At 38.4% G+C, this 20,570-nt stretch overlaps 1 protein-coding gene across 1 annotated transcript in view; it reads left to right on the top strand.

The window, feature by feature from the left end:
- The window catches only part of DDR2 (discoidin domain receptor tyrosine kinase 2), a gene marked incomplete at its 3' end in the record, with an annotated part of 51,231 nt that extends 31,960 nt beyond the window's left edge, over nucleotides 1–19,271 (top strand). Inside the window, exons 7-12 of the mRNA XM_008072068.2 lie at nucleotides 4,581–4,824; nucleotides 8,561–8,623; nucleotides 12,931–13,061; nucleotides 16,031–16,241; nucleotides 17,686–17,909; nucleotides 19,144–19,271. Coding sequence (XP_008070259.1) covers nucleotides 4,581–4,824; nucleotides 8,561–8,623; nucleotides 12,931–13,061; nucleotides 16,031–16,241; nucleotides 17,686–17,909; nucleotides 19,144–19,271 — 1,001 coding nt within the window. The remainder of the gene's footprint in view (nucleotides 1–4,580; nucleotides 4,825–8,560; nucleotides 8,624–12,930; nucleotides 13,062–16,030; nucleotides 16,242–17,685; nucleotides 17,910–19,143) is intronic.
- Between the last annotated feature and the right edge of the window lie 1,299 nt (nucleotides 19,272–20,570).

The following is a 20,570-nucleotide window of genomic DNA, read 5'->3' as shown; positions in this document are numbered from 1 at the left end:
AAAAGGAATATCAATAATTTTACAACCCTAGTGGAAGTGTGTCTTCCACTCCCTCTGCACTGAGAAATTATAATAGAAAATTCTAGACTCCTGCTCCCAGAGTTTCGTGTTTCCTCATCTATTGTCATTTATCTGTGCATGTTTCTGAATCTCTTGCTGGACCTCAAGCTTCTCCAAGGCAGTGACTTTGCTTTATGATCTCCGTGCCTTTGTGCCTGGCACCTAATATACACTGACTTGATACATGTTTATGAATGAACAATATATATCCTTATTGCCTGCTTTAACCACTTATAGTTATAATCATCTCTGCCACCTTAGATAGAAGAAGGAGGAGATATTAATGGACAGGTATAAGATTTTGACACATAGTATTTTCTTAACTGGAAACAGGCCCAAGTTACTCTTGGTTGGGCCATTATCAGGACTCTAGACTTCAGGTCCAGGCTTCTAGTCTGTCTTCTTTATGGGATCTTGGTGACCAGTGACTCTGCCCAGTCAGAAGAGTTATTTACCCAAGGGGTGAGATTCAAGCTCAAGCGGGGGGTGGGGTGAGGGGTTAGGCTAAATCTGCTATAAGGTCTAAAATATAAATATAAATAAAATATAAATGATCATTTAATTATAAAATTAAATTATCATTTTTTTGGTAGGGGGGGGTTAAAATGCACCCCCTTTAGGTTTTAAAACTTTAGGTTTAAAATGATCAAACCTAAAAGTCTGTATTAAAATATAAGTATTTTACCTGAGGGAGAGTAAAATACTAAAAAATATGTCTTCAATGTGATAGCAGAAGTTATGTTATCAGCTTTTTATCACAAGGGGGATCGGGTGAATTTTGTGGAAGGGTTGGATGAAAGTCAAGAGGCTTGAAAAAATTCTAGAATCAGGGCCTGTGATGAAGCATGGCCAGTTCAGATACCTGAGTAGAACTGGAGGTGGGAGCTTACAGTCTGGCTTTCATTTTCTCTGAAGCAGGTCCTCACAGGAGAACCCAACCTTAATGTAAAAGTTGAAGACATCTCTATTAATAAAATGAGAGGCTTTCTGGTACCTAGCTCAATTATTCATTTTCCCTTACTCAACCTCAAGTCTGTCTCAGACAGAAAGGAGCAGAAGGGAAAAATGTTTATGAAAAAAGTGAGTGACCAGATTGGGTGCTAAACCTGAATTCTAACCTTGCAGAAAACTAGGACTTTAATAGTAGAGAGAAGAGCTTTTTTGCTAGATGCGAGAGCCTATGTAGTTTGCATGCAACTCTTACTGGTTTATGAAGGAGTGTGAGGGGGTTCCAGTATAAGCCCCAGGAAAGAGAGTGGGCAAGTGAATTTGACCCCATACATGCAAATTTATCGTTCAAGGATAACTCTTTGGCAGTTGTAAAACATGAGTCTGTGTAACTGTGTATAACACATTACTTACAGCTTTTGGGGGGTGGGAGCTTGCATGGTAACAAAAATATCCTTTAGCTGGGCTCGGTGGCTCAGCCTGTAATCCCGTGCCTTTGGGAGGCTGAAGTGAGTGGATTGCCTGAGCCCGCGGGTTCGAGCCTGCCTGGGCAGCGAGACCTCATCTCTACAATAAATCAAAAAATCAGCCGGGCGTGGTGGCACATGCCTGTAATTCCGGCTACGTGGAAGGCTGAGGCAGAAGGATCGCTGGAGCCCAGCAGGTCGAGACTGCGGTGGCCGGGAGCGGCCACTGCACTCCAGTCTGGGCAATCAAGTGAGACTCAAACTCAAAAAAAAAAAAAAAAAATCCTTTAAGAGAAAATTTGTATAGTTGAGTGCAGAAAACTAATGGTCAACAAATTGGAGATCTGCCACTATTTTCACCCAATTCTCAGATTCAGTATTTGTTTCCTAAATTCATCCTCTTCTTTCTAACTTTGTTATAATTTATCAACAGTGTTTGAAATGTATGTGGTCCTATGCTAGATTCTGGGATTAGACAGGTGTATAAGAAATGGTCCTTTCTTTGGGACAATTTTCAGTTCAGGGGGAAGACACTATTTCTTTTCAAAAGGAGCTATGTAGGATGACATGGGACCCAGAATAAGGAAATCTGTGCTATTGTTAAGGTTTCCTTGTAAATCAGAATTTTGTTATTCTTTATACAAACTTAGATAAAAAGATATATATCTATGACATTAATCTCAGATGCTAACATGATAATATCTCCTAATTGGTTTAATAGCTATTTGTTAAATGAACAAACATTTAAGATGAGAACAGAGGTATCAACATATGCCCAGTATGCAAATTTATTGTTCAAGGATAACTCTTTGGCAGCTGTAAAATATAAGTCTGTGTAACTGTGTATAACACATTACTTACAGCTTTTGGGGGGCAGGAGCTTGCATAGTAACAAAAATGTCCTTTAAGAGAAAATTTGTATTGCTGAATAATGTGTATATCCATGTGTACCTATGGACATGCATACGCATTTACAATAATATGCCATTAAAAGAATTTCTGGTCTCACAAATATTCAAATGTATTTTAAACTCTCCATAAAGTAGTCAACAAAGTCAACTTTGATCTTCTTGAGTCCCTAGCATATGTAGTCAACAGACTTGGATCTTCCTGGGTCCCTAGCAACTCCTGTTTAACTAGTATGTCACAGGCTAAAAGTATTCAATAGTCACCAGGTGTGGTGGCTCACACCTGTAAATCCCAGCACTTTGGGAGGCCGAGATGTGAGGATTGCTTGAGTAGGGAGTTCGAGACAACGGCAAACTGTGGTCATATTATTGTATCTTAGGCAAATACTTCTTATTTCTCCTCTACTAAAATATAATTAAAATACTCCATTAAAATATACAAATGAATTTTTTAAATGCACATGTTTTTTCTTTGATTTTTTTTTCTTAGCCTTGTTCCATTGACTTGTGCTCATTAAACCAAAATGGTTAATTCATCCTAAGGAAGGTATTACAACACATGTTTTCATCATTAAAACATTTGGAAGAAAAACCAAATGGAAAAATTAAGATGATTTGCTCCACTCCTGTGTGGCATAATATATGGAAAGAGCACTGGACTAAGAGTCTAGAATTCTAGAACCAGTTCTTTTTTGTCGTTGTTTGTTTTATTTTATCCTCCTGTTTCAGCCTCCTGAGCAGCTGGGACTACAGGCATGTGCCGCCATATCTAGCTAATTTTTTTTTTTTTTGTAGAGTCAAGGGCTCACTATATTACCCAGGCTGATCTCGAACTCCTGAGGTCAAGCAATCCCCCCAACTAGGCCTCCAAAAGTGGTGAAATTACAGGTGTGAGCCACCATGCCCAGCCATTTCTGTTTTTCACTGACCATAGGCATGTCAAAACTCTCTGGACACTAGTATCTCATTAGTAAATAGAGAATTGGATGAGATGATTTTTATAATCTCTAGTAGCTCTAATATTTTGTTCTTAGAGTATTTCTGCTGTTTCTCTGGTCATTAACATTCTATAATATTATCTTTGTTGTTGCTTTTTCAGCCAGAAACAAATTCTGAATTACAGTCCTGCATTGACTATTCAGAAACCAGAGAAGAGTAGTGAAAACAGTTAAAAATTACAAGTCAGGTCTCAGCAAGACATTAAAACTGAAATGGGAAATATATTTCTAGAGTGACAATGATACTTTTCTAACCTGTGAAGTCTTTAAATTCAGGGGATGGTGGTCAGCAGAGCTGCATTTTTCACATAGGATTGAGCCAGAAGAAATGTTACTGAACTATCTATCACAAGGCACTTGAGTTAGGTACAAATATGCACATTCTGTTTTTGAGGGTGTTAAATACAGCTAATTGCTATGGGGGACTGTTGTGCAATCTTTGTTTGTGATGACCCTTCCAAGCCACACAAATATCCCAGTGAAACAGTCATAGCATCAAGCAAGAGTATGCAAGCTAACTTCCAGCAGAACTTCTTTTCTTATCTCAGAAAATGTCTATGAGGAAGATTTGATGGCTTCATCAGAATGACTTTACCTAAACTGTATTTCAGAGAGATAATTAAGTCTGTATCTCTGACTGAAAACTGTTAATATATAACACTGGAAGTGATATTTCTAAAAAAGATGAAATTGTTTTGGATTGTGTATTATTTCAGGTTTCTCACCTAACCCTGATGAAAAGAAGTTGACTGGCCTTGAAACGAACCTAGGAAGAGGTTGGATAGGAGTCTTCCTCTTACCTTAGTTCAGAGTAGCTTGAATCTGGGTAGACAACAACCATGGTTGAGAGGATTTTAGACTTGAGGGAGAGTTCAGAGCAAGGAAGGACTCAAGAGGATGCTGGTACAGCCCTCCCTTAACAAATGAGGAAACTGCAGTCCAACGACAGGAAGTGAGGTGGCCAGGGGCACACAGTGCTTAATGGTGACTCGGGTTGCAGCTCAGGATTTGTATACCTAAAACTTACCACTGCCACTGTGAAGTTCCTACAAGGGAAAGTCCCCAGAAGACTGCAGAGCACCACTGTTCACTAAGGGTGGTGCAGAGAAACAGGTTAGAATCATACTGCTTTGGCTTGTGCTGTGTCCCTATGCAACTTAGCAGAGCCAGCCTGTCACTCACACATCTTTCTCTGACAGGTCCACTGCAACAACATGTTTGCTAAAGGTGTGAAGATCTTTAAGGAGGTGCAGTGCTACTTCCGCTCTGAAACCAATGAATGGGAACCTAATGCCATTTCCTTCCCCCTTGTCCTTGACGATGTCAACCCCAGTGCTCGGTTTGTCACAGTGCCTCTCCACCACCGAATGGCCAGTGCGATCAAGTGCCAATACCATTTTGCTGACACCTGGATGATGTTCAGTGAGATCACCTTTCAATCAGGTAGGGAACTTGGGACTCCTTGGGGTTGTGGGAGCAGGGTGATGGAGAAAGGCACCACTCCAGAACTTTCTCTTTGGTTGCTCTCTGAGAGGAGTAGGTTTGTCTAGGTAGCTTCTTGTTGTTGGATAGAGGGACTCTTTTGTGCGACTAGTTTTAATCATGGAGAAGTAGGGATGAGAATGGAAGTGAGCAGAACATTTACTTGACTCTTCTTATATGGTAAATAATTTTTTTTTAAAGTCAGTTGTGCAGTGGCACAATCATAGATTGCTACAGCCTCAACCTCCTGGACTCAGGCAATCCTTCTGCCTCACCCTCCCGAGTAGTTGGGATTACAGGTGCACACCTGGCTAATTTTGTATTTTGTTTATTTTTGTTTTTTTAGATGAGGTTTCACTATGTTGCCTAGGCTGGTCTCAAACTCCTGGGCTCAAGCAATCCTCCTGCCTCAGGCATCCAAGGTGCTGGGATAACAGGGATGAGCCACCATGCCCAGCAATAATTTAAAAAAATGAATACAATGTGTTAAAAACAACATCAATTAAGGCAGTTAATAGGTGTACTGTTAAAGGAAGTACACCTAAGCATTATTAACTATTTAAATACAAAATTTATAAATATACACAAAATAAAGAGAATGGTAACCCCCCCATTCATCACTCAGCTTTACTAACCATTGACATTTTATCATATTTTTAAACTTAACCCTCCCTTTTTGCTGCATTTTAAAACAAATCTGAGATATTATTTGATTTCATTACTCAAAATTGTAAAAGCCATCTAAGAAAATATCATCATTTTCATAAGTATAGTGCCATTATGAGATCCAACGTTTATTATTAAAAAATTCTTTAATATCCCTTCATATCCTGTCCATATTCAAGTATCCCTGACTGTATAATTATGTCTTACTATGGCTTGGTAAACCAGAATTCTCTGTGAATTTCTTTATTATCTCTCCTCAATGTATCTTTTATTCTAAAACAATTTATTCCTTTAAAAAATATTTGATTCTGGCTTGACTAATTGCTTTCAGTGGAGTCATTTTACTCAAACGTCTATCCTCTGTCATTTCTACTGACTGAGAGTTACATCTAGAGGTTAGTTTGATTCAAATTTAATATTTATTTGTCAGGAATGATTAATAGGCAGTGTTGTATACTCTCGCTTTTAGTAAAACTAAGATTGACTTGTGGTTTCAGGAGTTTCCCCATGAAATTTTACTTTACCCTCCAATGATGATCACTGTCCAAATTATTTCATTAGTGGTTGCCAAACGGTAATTTTCTAATTCTTTTATTCCTTCTGCATTTTTTAGCTGAATTGCTTCTGAATAGAAGAACTATTTTTCATGCACTTGTTTATGCTGAAATACAGCTGACATTAGAAGAGCAGGATACGTCTACATTTTTTTCCATTGTCAATTTTCAAAGTAATGAATTGATGCTCTAGCACCCTTCAATAATGTGTAATGAGCTTTGCTTTTCACACTTTTTTGGTATCATTATGCACTCATTGCTTTGTATAAATTCCATGTGGAATTTATTGGAACTATATTTCTTTTGATACTTAAATTGTCCTGTCTTTGACCAGAGTCTGCATCTTTAAGCAGACTCTTTGTTCTTTGAATCTAACCCTATAAACCTTTGATAATTTTCTCACTATGAAGAACAAGATGTTCCAAGCTCATCTTGCACTTCACTGATCCAGGGTGGAATTAACCATTTCTTCAAGAAACCTTGGTTATTTTTAGAGAGGAATAATATTTAGATATCACAAATTGGGCAAAAAGGATGCTCATTGTTGTTGGGCCGTCATTGTTTCTTGAACCTTTCCAGTGGGAAAAATAAGGAAATGTGTATATTTAAAAAGAAAAATCATGAGTTCACATTGTTACTTCCAAATCAAATGAAACATAATAAGGTTTTTACTTAAATTTAGTTTATACTTTGATCTCTTTTGTTTATGCTAAGTGTTATGTTTTCTAACAATGTTAACAGCATTTGCTTCATTCTACTATTCAAAATAATAATACCAACATTATTACTTTCAATATAACTATTGGATGAACTTTAATATTTCTTTGCAATTCTTTCTCCTTTGTCTTGAGAATATATTCTGCTAAAAAATACTCAATCAAAATACTATACTTTGATGTCAGTTGGAATAACAGTGGGATAGTTATTTTCTCTGTGAAGTTAGGTCACTAACATGAGATACAGTTAGGTTTATTTTATTCAGTTTGTTTCAACTTTTAGGGATTCATTTTAAGGTCTAAGCACTAGTCTTTACTGAAGAACAACAGCAGCAAATAGTGATTGAGTTTGGTAGAGTCAGACACTGTGCTGAATGTTGGAAAGCTAGAAGACATTTAGGGCATTGTCCATACCATTAAATTTTAGATGGGGGAAAAAGTATACAATCATTTTTTAAAAGAAATGTTTAATGTGGTACCAACAGTAAGTGATCAAAAAAGGAGAGGAGACACTAGAGTAGGTTTTCCATAGACAGCATCAAAGGAAAGAGACTTGTATAGGGCCTGAAAGAAAAGTTAAGATATAAAGTGACATAAGAGTGGAGGAGAGACTAATAACAAGATAAACCAGAAGACCAACCCTTTCTGATCTGATTTTTAAAAGAAGAGAATTTCCAGATGGTTTGCTCATTAAGATGTACGGGTAAGAAAATTGAGCATAGTTTTAGAAAAACAGGTTTGATGCCTGTTTTCTATGCTGATGATTTAATCTAAGAATAATGGTATGGTGATTTTATCTGAGGATCTATTGGGAGCAGAAATTGAGATACTCAAAAGCAGTGCTGCTTACACTCTGTTAACTGGGGGACAAAGAGATTTCCGTTCATCCTCAGAGATTCTCTTGGTAGAGTAATTAGTATATTTATCTTTCTATAGCTGGTTATTGTTATGGACTATGGCTTTCAACTCCTGCGGTCTTTTGAGCTTTAAATCCAATTTCATGATGATACTGGCTTTCCCTGGAACCTGAGGATCCAACTCAAAATGTGCATGTAGATGCCAGATACCTCCCTATTTATATAATAATGTTAAGAAGAAGAAAAATTAGGATTTGGGGAAGGAATGTCTCATAGGAGGAAAATGATATTCTAATTCTTGACCCCCTCAATTAGACAAATCAGAGGGAAAATTAATTGCTAACATCAATCTGGCAAATCTGGCAAATACACTTTTCAGGTTTAGTCTCAGAAGCTGCAACATCATAGTAAAGGACATTTCAATGTCAACAATCTACCTGTAGAGATGAAGCCTTAATTTATAAATTAAAAGGCTAGGCCAATGAGGCATAGTGGAAACGTTTTTGTAAACAACGTAATTTTCTTGAAGGAAAGCACATCTTAGCACTATGTCTGTCCCATGTCCGTCTACTCACTTTGTCTATTTTGCTGAATTTGTGTCCTGTTTCCTATGTTTTCCAATAATGTGTGGCTATAACCCCTTAAACTTAGAACTGTTTCTCAAACTTTTTGGATAGTGACATCTAGTATATAATATTTGAAATAGAAGTTTTGCAAAAGAAAAGTTGTCCTTACTATATAGATGAATGGTGATATTCTTATTTAATGTATTTATGATTTTAGTTTTTAAAAAGCCTGGTAGCAACCACTACATTGATTTTATAGTATGCTATGCCACAAATGCCTTCAGAAAGACCTCTAGCTGTCTTCTCCCTGGGTCTGACTCACCCTTGTTTTGTAACAGATGCTGCAATGTACAACAACTCTGGAGCCCTGCCTGCCTCTCCTATGGCACCCACAACCTATGGTATGTGTGATTCCTAAATATTAAAATTAAGTTGAAGGGACCTCCTAGAGGATGAAGGAAGGTGGAGATTTGCAAAAGCCTGACTGTGTGGGAGGCCAGGTGGCTCTGGATAATGAGTAGCCTTGGAAAGTTAGGACAGTCCACTTCCAAAGTTAAGGATCCAAGCTCACTCTCTTCACTACACTATAACCCCTTGAACTTACACTGTTTCTTAAACTTTTTGTATAGTGACATCTAGTATGAAATGTTTGAAATAGAAGTTTTGCAAAAGAAAATTTGTCCTTGTGCTTTTTAAGTAGAGGCAGTGTCTGGAGTTGTCCCAGTGAAAACTAGGGATTATTGGGGGTAGAAACAGGGAAAGAGGGGCATTCCTTTTTTTTTTTCTTCAGATATTATTATTATTATTATAAAGATGTGGAGTACAATTCAGGGTTAGCTTTAAAAATGTCGATTATGCAGGTACCCTTGTTGATGCAGGTACCCTCCCTCCCCCAGCAGTTTCCTTCAACTGCCAATCCCATCCCCCTCCCCTGACAGTTTCCCACTACTGCCAATCCTTTTCTTATAGTATTATAATGTTTAAGGTCCACTTATGAGTGAGAACATATGTATTCTGTCCTTTGTTTCTTTGATAGATCACTGAGTACGATCAACTCTAAATCCACGCAAGTTGCTGTGAAGTCCATATGTTTGTCCTTCTTTATGGCTGCATAATATTCCATTGTGCATATGTACCACATTTTTAAAATCCAGTCCAGCTCTGATCAGCAGCATGACTGGTTCCATATTTTTGCTATTGTGAATAGAGTTGCAACAAACATATGTGTGCAGGTATCTTTTTTGTAGAATGATTTGTGTTCCTCCGGGTATATTCCCAATAGGGGAATTGCTGCGTCATACGGAAGGTCAATTTCTAGTTCTTTAAGAAATCTCCAAACTGTCTTCCAAAGAGGTTGTGCTACTTTGCATTCCCACCAGCAATGTAGAAGCATTCTTTTTTCTTTACATCTTCGCCAGCATCTGTTGTATTATTAATGATGACCATTCTTACTGGGGTTAGGTGGTATCTCAATGTGGTTTTGATTTGCATTTCTCTGATGATGAGTGAGGCTGAGCACTTTTTCATGTGTTTGTTGGCTGCCCATAAATCTTCTTTTGAAGATTCATGTCTTTTGCCTACTTTTTAATGGGGCTGTTTGTTTTTTTCCTTTCAGCGCATTTGAGTTCCTTGTAGATCCTAGATGTTAGGCCTTTGTCAGATATACAGTTGGCAAATATTTTTTCCCATTTTGTAAGCTGTCTCCCTGCTCTCTTAATGGTTTCTTTTGCTTTGCAGAAGCTTGTCAGTTTGATGAGGTCTCACTTGTCTATCTTATTTCTTAAGGTATGGGCATTCAGGGTTCTGATCAGGAATTGGTTGTCAGTTCCAATTTCCATAAGAGTGTCTCCTGTGTTTTCTGAGATTCTTATTGTTTGAGGTTTTACGTTTAGGTCTTTGATCCATTTAGAGTTAATTTTTGTGTATGGTGATAGGTAGGAGTCCTGTTTCAATCTTCTGCATGTGTTCAACCAGTTTTACCAGCACCATTGACTGAATAGGTTGTCCTCTCCCCAGTGGTTGTTGTTGGAGGTTTTGTCAAAGATGAATTGGTAGAGAAATTGAGGCTTTGCTTCCAGAATCTCTATCCTGTTCCATTGGTCTATATGCCTGTTCTTGTACCAATACCAGGCTGTTTTGATTGCTGTAACCTTATAGTAAAGTTTGAAGTCTGGAAGTGTGATACCTTCTGCTTTGTTTCTTTTGCTAAGGATTGCTTTTGTTATTTGTGGCCGTTTATGTCTCCATATAAATTTCTGTATTGTCATTTCCAGGTCTGAGAAGAATGATATTGGTAACTTAATGGGTATTGTGTTGAATCTGTAGATTGTTTGATGTTGGTAACAATGAATATTGTGTTGAATCTGTAGATTGTCTTTGGTGGGATGGACATCTTAGCAATGTTGATTCTTTCTATCCATGAGCATGGAATATTTTTCCATTTGTTTGTGTCTGCTTGGATTTCCTTGAGCAGTGTCTTGTAGTTCTCATTGTAAGGGTCTTTCACTTCTCTGGTTAGGAAGATGCCGAGGTATCTCATTTTTTTGGTGGCTATTGTGAATGGGATTGTGCTTTTAATTTGTGTCTCTGCCTGCTTGGTGTTGGTGCATAGGAATGCAACTGTCTTTTGCACATTTATTTTGTAACCTGAGACTTTGCCAAAGTTCTTTATCAGTGCAAGCCGATTTTTGACGGATTCTCTTAGATTTTCAAGGTATAGGATCATATCATCAGTAAAGAGGGATAACTTGACTTTCTCTTTTCCTATTTGGATACCCCTGATTCCCTTCTCTTGTCTAATTGCCCTAGCTAGGACTTCCAACACAATGTTGAACAAGATGGATGAGAGTGGACAGCTTTGTCTTGTTCCAGTTTTCAGGGGAATCATTTCCATTTTCTGTCCATTTAGCAATATGTTAGCTGTGAGTTTATCGTAAATGTCACTTACTATTTTGAGGTATGTTCCTTCTGTATCTAGGTGTTTGAGGGTTTTTATCAAGAAGGCATGCTGGATTTTATCAAAAGCTTTTTCTGCATCTAATGATATAATCATGTGTTTCTTATTTTTATATCTGTTGATGTATTTAATTACATTTATGGCCTCGCAAATGTTGAACCAGTCCTGCATCCTGGGGATGAAACCTATTTAGTCATGGTGGATGATTTTTGAGACGTGTTTTTGGATCTGATTTGCTAGAATCTTGAGGATTTTTGCATCTATATTCATAAGGGATATTGGCCTGTAGTTCTCTTTTTTTGTTGGATCTTTACCCAGTTTGGGTATCAGTGTTATGTTAGCTTTGTACAATGATTTGGGGAGAATTCCATCTTTCTCAATTGCCAGTGATTTGGGGAGAATTCCATCTTTCTCAATTGCCTGTAATACTTTCAATAGGATTGGTATTTGCTCCTCCTTGTACGTTTTGTAGAATTCTGCTGGAAAGCCATCCAGTCCAGGGCTTTTTTTTTGTAGGTAGTTTTCATATGACAGAGTCAATTTCCTGGGTTGCTGTTGATCTATTTAGTGTCTCAATGTCTTCTTGTTTCAACCTAGAGAGTTTGTGTGATGTCAGAAAGTCCTCCATTTCATTTAAGTTATCAAGTTTGTTTCCACATAGGTGTACATAGTAATCTCTGATAATCTTTTGTATTTCTTAGGGGTCCATTGTGATTTGACCTTTTGTATTTCTGATTGTGTTTATTTGGGCTTTTCCTCTCTTTTTCTTGGTCATTCTGGCTAGGGATCCATCAATCTTGTTAATTCTTTCAAAGAACAAACTTTTTGTTTTGTTGATGTTTTCTATGATATTTTTGTCTTCTCTGCCCCATATTTGGGCTCTTATTTTATGATTTGGACACTTCTGCTAAAGTTGGGGTTTTGGTGGTCTTCTCTTTCCAGCTCCCTTAGGTTATTTGTTAGGCTCTCAACTTGTGATCTTTCCGTTTTCTTGATGTGTGCTCGTAGAGATATATATTCCCCTCTTAGAACTGATTTCATGGCATCCCAGAGGTTTCTGTAGGATGTTTCTTCATTTTCATTTGTTTCCAGGAATCTTTTAATTTCTGCTTTGATTTCAGTGTTGACCCAGGAGCTGTTCAGCATCATGCTATTTCATGTCTATGTCTTTGTGGGTTTGGGGGAAATTGGGAAAGAGGCATTTCTATTTGAGGCCGATAGTGGGGATTTTCATGAAGGGGTAGAAGTCTAAGAAACAAAATGCTGGTCTAATTGGAGATGAATATGCAAAAGCATATTCATTACTTTAGACAGTCTCTGGCCATACCAGTCAGCAATCTGAGAAACATGTGTGATTTAATATCTCCAAAGAAGACTCTCAGCTATCTTGGCATGTCTCAAAGAATGCAGAGGATGAAGCTGTTTCCTCACCAGTTTTTCATGAAGTCTTATCAGGGGACTGTAGACCCAGACTATGGTCATATGAGGACAAAATTTTGGGAAGACTGAAAAAGCTATCCATTTTCTAGGCTGAGACATGGGAAGACGGAGGCTACTGACCCATGGAGGAAGAGTGTAGGATATAGGAGCAAAGTAGAAAAACAGCAGCAAGACCAAACATTAAAGTGGCTTCCTCTGGAATGTCATCAAACAACAGGACCTATCTACCTCCATGTCCCCAGTCCAGTCACTCATTGCTTTTTCTTGCACCATGAGATGATTATATTCTCTGCCTTCTCTTCCGGGTCACAGATCCAATGCTTAAAGTTGACGACAGCAACACTCGGATTCTGATTGGCTGCTTGGTGGCCATCATCTTCATCCTCCTGGCTATCATCGTCATCATCCTCTGGAGGCAGTTCTGGCAGAAAATGCTAGAGAAGGTGAGGAGATGCAGAATGGGTATGGCACAGGGATGTAACTCTTCCCTTTACTAAGTTTCTGGTGTCCTGGGCGAAGGCAAATTCCATGAATTTATAAATGGTTGGAATTAACTGAGGTCACCAAGAAGCATAGAAATGGAGACGATTGTTGTTTGAAGGAGTCAGAAAAGAATGAGCTAAGTCTATTTTCTCATTTTTAGAAGAGACATTGGAACCTTCCTAGAAAACTCAGAAAACTCTTTCTAACACATTGAATCTCAATCCAGGCATTTTCCTTGAAGATTCTGATTTACTAATTTTGGATTGGAGCACAGTCATCTATGTTTTTTTTGGTTTTTTTTTTTTAATTTAACAAGTGATTCTGATGCACATCCAAAGTTGGGAATCAGTTTTTTAATGCCTTGCTAAAATTTCTGACAAGGCTATTGAAGTTCCTTCTTTTCCTGTTTGTTTGCTTGTTTGTGTGCATGCATATGTATGTAGAAAAACATCCAGCCTCATTAACATCCAAGCCAAGTTACTCACAATCCTATTTCCACTTTCTTGAAAGTGTACTTGAAAGTTGTGATTATATATTTCTCTGAGTCCCTTCTCAGAGACTTTCTGTCTAGGCAAAATTATCTGAATAACTTTTATTACATATATTTAACACTTTACAGTCTGCAAAGATTTTTTCCTCATGTATGATTTTATTTGAACCTTATTGAGTATAGTTATATTTAATTATTTTCCTGATGAGAAAGTGTAATGTACTCAAGGTCACACAACTAGTATTCAGTCTTCTATACCTCTTTAATTTGCTAATATTGAAATATGCTAATTTCTTTATTCTAAAATATATATATTCCATCAAGGATGGAATTTCTGTGACTTTTCTTGGTTTCTTGCACCAGATAGCAGCTCCCTGGGCACTGCTGCTAAATGTCTGATTCTCTTGTGTTCTGCTGATAATTAAGTGTCTCTGCCTTTGACCATTGATATCCTCCCTGGTTAATGAGATTCTCTTGATAGACATGGAATGTGAGAGATCACAGACACTGAGCTGTGGGGCTCTGAACTGCCCAACTGAGGGCAGAGAACAGAAAAGAAGGTAATCCTGATTGATCTCCTTGTTTGGGGGTGGGCTCTCAGGGAAGACCAATGCCTATGTGGAGTAGGCTCCAGAGGAGGGGAAAGAGCACCCAGAGAATGGGCTTGAGTCTCCAGGTGTTTTGGATATAGGAAGGAAGAAAAGGGGCTCAAATCAGAAAAGTGAGGAGGAGCAACCCAGACGAGTAGTCTGCAATTACTTCTGACCTGTTTCACATTCAGTTTCCTGAGATGGTTGAGGTTTATTTTAAGTTTTTTTAGGCAGGAATATTTCATGGAAGGGATGATCTCCTTGCTTCTTCCCACAAAGACCTCTACTATCAGTCTGAAAACACTTTACCTAAATTAAAGCTTCTAATTCATAAAGAGCAACTGAAGACTAAATGGCAGAATCCACATAGACTCATTCATTGGTATGGCTATGTCTCATGGCATCAGTGAGTATTGAAACCTTTTCTCTTGAGAATGCTGGAACACACTCATGTCTAAATGAGGTATTCCAGGGTGAAGTTTAGTAAGGAGTGATGGTAGTGGGTGAAGCTAGTGAACTGAGGGTTCACTGTACAGTTTGAAACAGATGTGTGTCTTTCTTGAATAAGCTATTAGAATTGCATTTTAGCAGTCTGGAGGAGGGTTTGTGTTCTCTGATCTATGGGCTCTTTTGTGTTTATTTGAGGCAGAATTTATCACACTTCTCTGTGTCTTTCCTCTGAGGCCTATTGGAGTATCTTCATAGACTGGGAGAGGGATGTTGGATCAGAGTATTTATAGTTAAAAGAGAGAGAAAAAATTTTGCTCTTGAGTATTTAGCTTGGCCCTTTAAAAATTCTTTCTACCTCTTTGCCTTCTGAGTAAGATAACTTGAGGAGCTCTGCAATGACCCCGAGGATTTCTCCCTGTGACATAAGTGGGAAAATCTTTAAGCACACATGTACATTCTAAGAACATTACTTAACATAGCTTTAAACTGTGGCATTATTTGAAGGATACTTTTGATGGTATCCTCAACATTTCTTCTTTGAGAGATTCAACCAACATTTATTGATTACCTACTATTTGCTGGGCTCCATGCTCAATGCTGGTGATACTACTGCAACAAAGGAGCTTTCAATCTAGTGGAAGAATAGACATCTACATTTCTCCATTGAAAACCCAAACTGTGTCTGTTGGAGTGGAGCATTTTACATGTTTAAATCCAACTAATCACACACATGCAGAAGTTGACATTTTCCTTTTAATAGAGCAGGCAGTTTATATTAGAAAAGATGACAAAAAAGGTTAGTTCTTCTTCCTGTATTGGTGTAATTCACCTTGGTATCCCCAGACAACTAGGACTTTCCTGTCCTATTTTGTAGCCATTTTGTTTTTGGTTAGTAAAAATATGGAGTTGGAGGAGGGGGAAGGTGGTTATCCTAACCTACAGGATGATCAGGTAAACTATTGATTCATTGTTATACACATTTATTGAGTTAATGAACATTTTAATATTTGTCTACACAAAATCAAAGCAGCTAAAGGGTGAGTCAGCAAAACCTAATATTGAATAGAACATAGAAGATTCTATAAAATTGATAAGTTTTTTGGTGACTGATAGGTTCTTACAGCATCATGAAAATGATGCTTAAAAGTGCTTCAGAAAGTTGAATGTTGGCAGCTCAGAAATCGGGAGGCCAAATTCTGCCTTGAAGAAATGAAAGATTGTTCTAAGGTTTACAACACAGGCATTTGTAGAGCCAGATTGCATCCTTGCCATGTGCAGTGTCTCTGGGGTTTAGCAATAGTAAAAGGTTATTTCACTTGAGTAGAAGGGCTGGGTTAAAGAAGGAGAGGAAGTGGTGATCCCCTTTGTGCCAACATGTCCTTCTCCTATTCTCTTCCAGGCTTCCCGGAGAATGCTGGATGACGAAATGACAGTCAGTCTTTCCCTGCCTAGTGATTCTAGCATGTTCAATAACAACCGCTCCTCATCACCAAGTGAACAGGAGTCCAACTCGACTTATGACCGCATCTTTCCGCTTCGCCCTGACTACCAGGAGCCATCTAGGTTGATACGAAAACTCCCTGAATTTGCTCCAGGGGAGGAGGAGTCAGGTGAGGATGGCTTGGTGGGCAGGGGACCTTTTGACAAGTGCTATGTAGGTGCTACACTCCTGCTCCCAGTTAACCACATCTGCTTTTTAGTGTATGTTAACCTCTGGAGAAGTCCACATTCTCTTTCTAGATTTGGTCTGTTGCTCCTCCTGGCCTAATCTGAGCACCTCTCCTTTGTTACTGATCATAAGATGTGTGGAGAAGCACACATGACCGGAAAGAAAGGGGGAAAATAGGTATTACTGAGGTGTTTACACAAGAAGAACCTGAACAACCCAATGAATTTAACCTCACTGTGCATATGAGGAAAGTGAGAAGACCCAGATAGGATACTCACCCAAACTTTGTGAGGGATAAATTCGGGACTGGAATTTCACCTGGTGAAATAAATAATTAAATGAAACGACGTTCTGAAATTCCCAGTTTTGTAGACATCGGGATTATTGAGTTATCTAATTTGTGTTAATTTCACTTTGGTGAACATGTATTAGAATAATATGCGACTTCATTGTGAGGGTAAATATTTCTTGCCTTTCTCAATAAAAGCATTGAGGTAAAACAATACCACAGGTAAAATAGTGCCAATGTCCTTTTTAAAAATGCTGCAGAGTGACATCAGAAGAGAAGCTGGGGTCACCCCTGAAGCTTAAAGCAGCTTTTCCACAAAGGTCATCAACCTGAGTGACCTAAGTCAGTAGAAGAGGACTTGTGGTGTTCAGGAGAAAGGAGCTTAGCCTGAGCTGCATGTAGAAGCAGACAGGACTAAATATGAGTGCATAGGATTTTTTTAAAAGGAGCCTGAAGGGATCTCTTAGAAGGAAGAAAAGAAACTGACATCCATTTTATCATTCAATGAATAGAAGACATTGAAAGAGCCCTTTAAAGTCAGATAATCTCATAGACAGCAAGAATAAGGGATATAAACCGATTTATTTCCTAGGCTGAATTGAAGTAATTTATCTATTTTCTGAAGTCTAAAACATTCCCTACCTCATATTTTAATATTTTTAGAATTAGAATGTATCTAAAACCATATCACATAAATTTCATCTGAAAAATTTTTTACTCCCTAAAATGGGTTCTTAAATCAATGAGTGTCTTAACACTTAAAAAAAAAAGTTATTAAACCATCAGCCTTTAATATTCCCATCCTGATATACCATGAGCTTTCTCATAGCTTTGCCACATAATGCCGCAAGGTTAACTAAGGCAGTTGTTAATGACCATATATTACAAGGAGAAGACTGAGAGATAATATGGTGGCCTACATTCTGAAGGCCACAAAGTCTCTAGAGAAAGTAAAACCATTCTCCAAGTTAGACTGTCACCAAGTAAGACAGGCTGTCATCGGGGCGTGTTCTAGCCCTCCTCTCAGATTTTCTTCCTTGAAGAGAGCCCCAAAGTTGCCTCCTTGGAATGAGACTTGCTGTCCTTGTCTTCCCAGGCTGCGGTGGCATTGTGAAGCCAGCCCAGCCCAGTGGCCCTGAGGGAGTGCCCCACTATGCAGAGGCTGACATCGTGAACCTCCAGGGAGTGACAGGAGGCAACACATACTCAGTGCCTGCTGTCACCATGGACCTTCTCTCTGGGAAAGACGTGGCTGTGGAAGAGTTCCCCAGGAAACTCTTAACTTTCAAGGAGAAGCTGGGAGAAGGCCAGTTTGGGGAGGTGAGTTAACTCTTTGAGTGGGATCTCTAGTCCTCAGTAGCTCAAAGGGAGTAGTTGAATAAAAGTAGTCAGTGGAACAAAGTGTCTCTTCTGGAAGTGGATTCACAACTGAATATCTTTTACTTATCTCTCCTTGCATTGTTCTCTGGAAGACTAGTTTTGGGGTCAACCTCTTCTTTGTCAAATAGCTGTGGAGTTCCTGGGGCTTCTGATTTCTACAGGAATTTTTAAGGCAGGCAAGACAGATATCCTCAAAAGTATTTAGTATTTCCAAAAAATTGTTATAATAGGTTATAGAGGGTGGGGACCACAAGATGCGATCATCTTTTATGAACTATCCAGAAACACCCTGCTGCCTGATAGACACTTTATTTTGTTTTTTCCTTTTAATGGGAGTTACATGTAAAATGGTTAAAAACAACCTCGCCCCTGCATTTGGTCCCAGAATCACCCACTAGGGAATGAATCACCAACTAAGATAAGGAGGAGTACTCTTCTCAATTGCCCTCAGAGTGATGCATGTAATATTAAACTTTTTACTCTTGCATCAGTCTCATGAACTTTCTGAGAACTCAAAGCAATATTTTGAGTTGTAACAGAAACTCCTCAACCCTGCCATCTAATCTCCAAGTAGAATACTTGGTTTCATAAGAATGTGCTATTGGTTTTCAGTGTGTGTCTAATTGTCTCTCCTTGGGTAAGTCTGTTGTTGGAAGAGGTGGAGGGGTCCGTGGCATCTGTTCTTAGAGTTATATATAGTCAATATGTCCTCTGGGTTACCTGTTAGATTGTTACTAATAGACAGGAGTTACTTACAATGCTGAACCCCATACTAAAATATTACCTTAGCAAAGTGTTTTATGTTTTGCATGATCTCGTAACTAATGAATCAGAGTTCAAGCACATATACTGAATGACATTTTATAGTGAGCTATAATGTAACAAAATACTATGCTATTGATTCATTCATTCACTTCTGCAATGTTCCAATCAATGTATATTTCTTTTATAAGGAATATAAAAGCAATGTATCACATTAGCTGGGTACTTTACCACTGCTTTTAATTGTATCCATTATTTGAATCAAAGATATGTTGCACATATCTTCTTATCGGTCTTTTGATTATTTTGCCTGAGTTGTAAGAGTTAGTTTATCTCCAGGAAATGCCCAGCAAGAGTACTGAGACATCTTCAGGAGAAATGATGATGCTGAGACTAGATGACTTTTGTCTAGGTTCATCTCTGTGAAGTGGAGGGAATGGAAAAATTCAAAGACAAAGATTTTGCCCTAGATGTCAGTGCCAACCAGCCTGTCCTGGTGGCTGTGAAAATGCTCCGAGCAGATGCGAACAAGAATGCCAGGTCTGTGGTCTGCATTTTCAATTTTCCTTTATGTATTTCATCTTTAAGACCAAGAAATACTCCTGGATACTTGTGAGCAATTTTTTCTTTTGAGATGGGAAGATCTATGAGCTCTTTCACATTTCTCTGTTATGCTTTTTTTCTGATAGGAGCTGTGGTCCTCCTCCTTTTCTTCAACTCTCTCAAACACAAATGTACATTTTTCATAGTATTTGCTGTGTATTTACTCCCTAACCTCCCTTGCATAGCACTGTGCTTCCTGACATACACAACCATCTACTTCTTCCATCATCAGACACAGATGTACTCTTGAATGTCATTACTTCTTCATGACGAGCTTTTCACAACCACACACCTTACCTTTCTTGCGAAGCCTCTTCCATTCTTTTTTTAACATCTCTACTTACTTTCTCATCCCTTTTTTTCTCTTTTATGCTCCTTTTCTTTTATGTCCAGCAACCCCCAAAATGAGAAGCTTACTCTACTTGGAAAAGTACCCATGGACCTCAAAGCAAAAGGATTCACAGTCCTTTAGCAGTTTTTCAAACTGGCTAATAATCTCTTGGATCCTTTACTACATAAATTGCAGTTTCCAGCCATACTCCGTTGTCTGACAACCTTTCCATTACAGTACTGGTGAGTTAATCCTCACCCAGAGAGGCATGCTGGTTGAAAGCTGGTTGTATGTGTCCCAGAGAAATCTGCACATCTGGATAACATATGCATTTCCCCATTTGTGTTGTTTTGGTTTGCCTCACTCATATTCATAATGAGAGAAAGTTTATTATTCTTATTCCCCAAGTTGTTATAAATTCCAAGAATGGCAACAGATTTATTAAAAGTCTTGCAATTGACAGGATGTGGAATAAAGAAGAGAGAAGGGCAAGGTAATGGAACTGTGGTAGCTTAGAATTTTAGCTGAGAATTTCAATATTAATGATATTGGTATGAGTGAAAAGTGACATACTCTGAGTCCCATGGAGAGACGGAGTGTTCCTTATGTTAATCTTAGCACATAATTAATTAGAAACTGGCAAGTATTGTTTTTTAAAGCACAGGATATGACAAAAATGTTCTTCATTGTTCTGATTGGTGAGGTTTGCTATGCCTCTGCCTGTGCCCACTCTTGTTTAGCAATGATGAGTGTCCTTGACTCTGAACCCAACCAAGCCAAGGAAACCCCTGACTGGGGTGGGTGGGGGGGTTAAAAGGGAATGAAAGAGGGGAGCTGTTGCATCAGGACTACATTGATTCCAAGGGTTTATATGGACATTGTATGACTCCCAGTCCAGGATTCCT

The sequence above is a fragment of the Carlito syrichta genome, unplaced genomic scaffold, assembly GCF_000164805.1.
Source record: "Carlito syrichta isolate Samal-C Ts95f unplaced genomic scaffold, Tarsius_syrichta-2.0.1 Scaffold314838, whole genome shotgun sequence".
In the NCBI taxonomy this organism is placed as follows: Eukaryota; Metazoa; Chordata; class Mammalia; order Primates; family Tarsiidae; genus Carlito; species Carlito syrichta.
The sequence above is the reverse complement of the archived record's forward strand: the minus strand, read 5'-3'. Positions and strand labels throughout refer to the sequence as shown.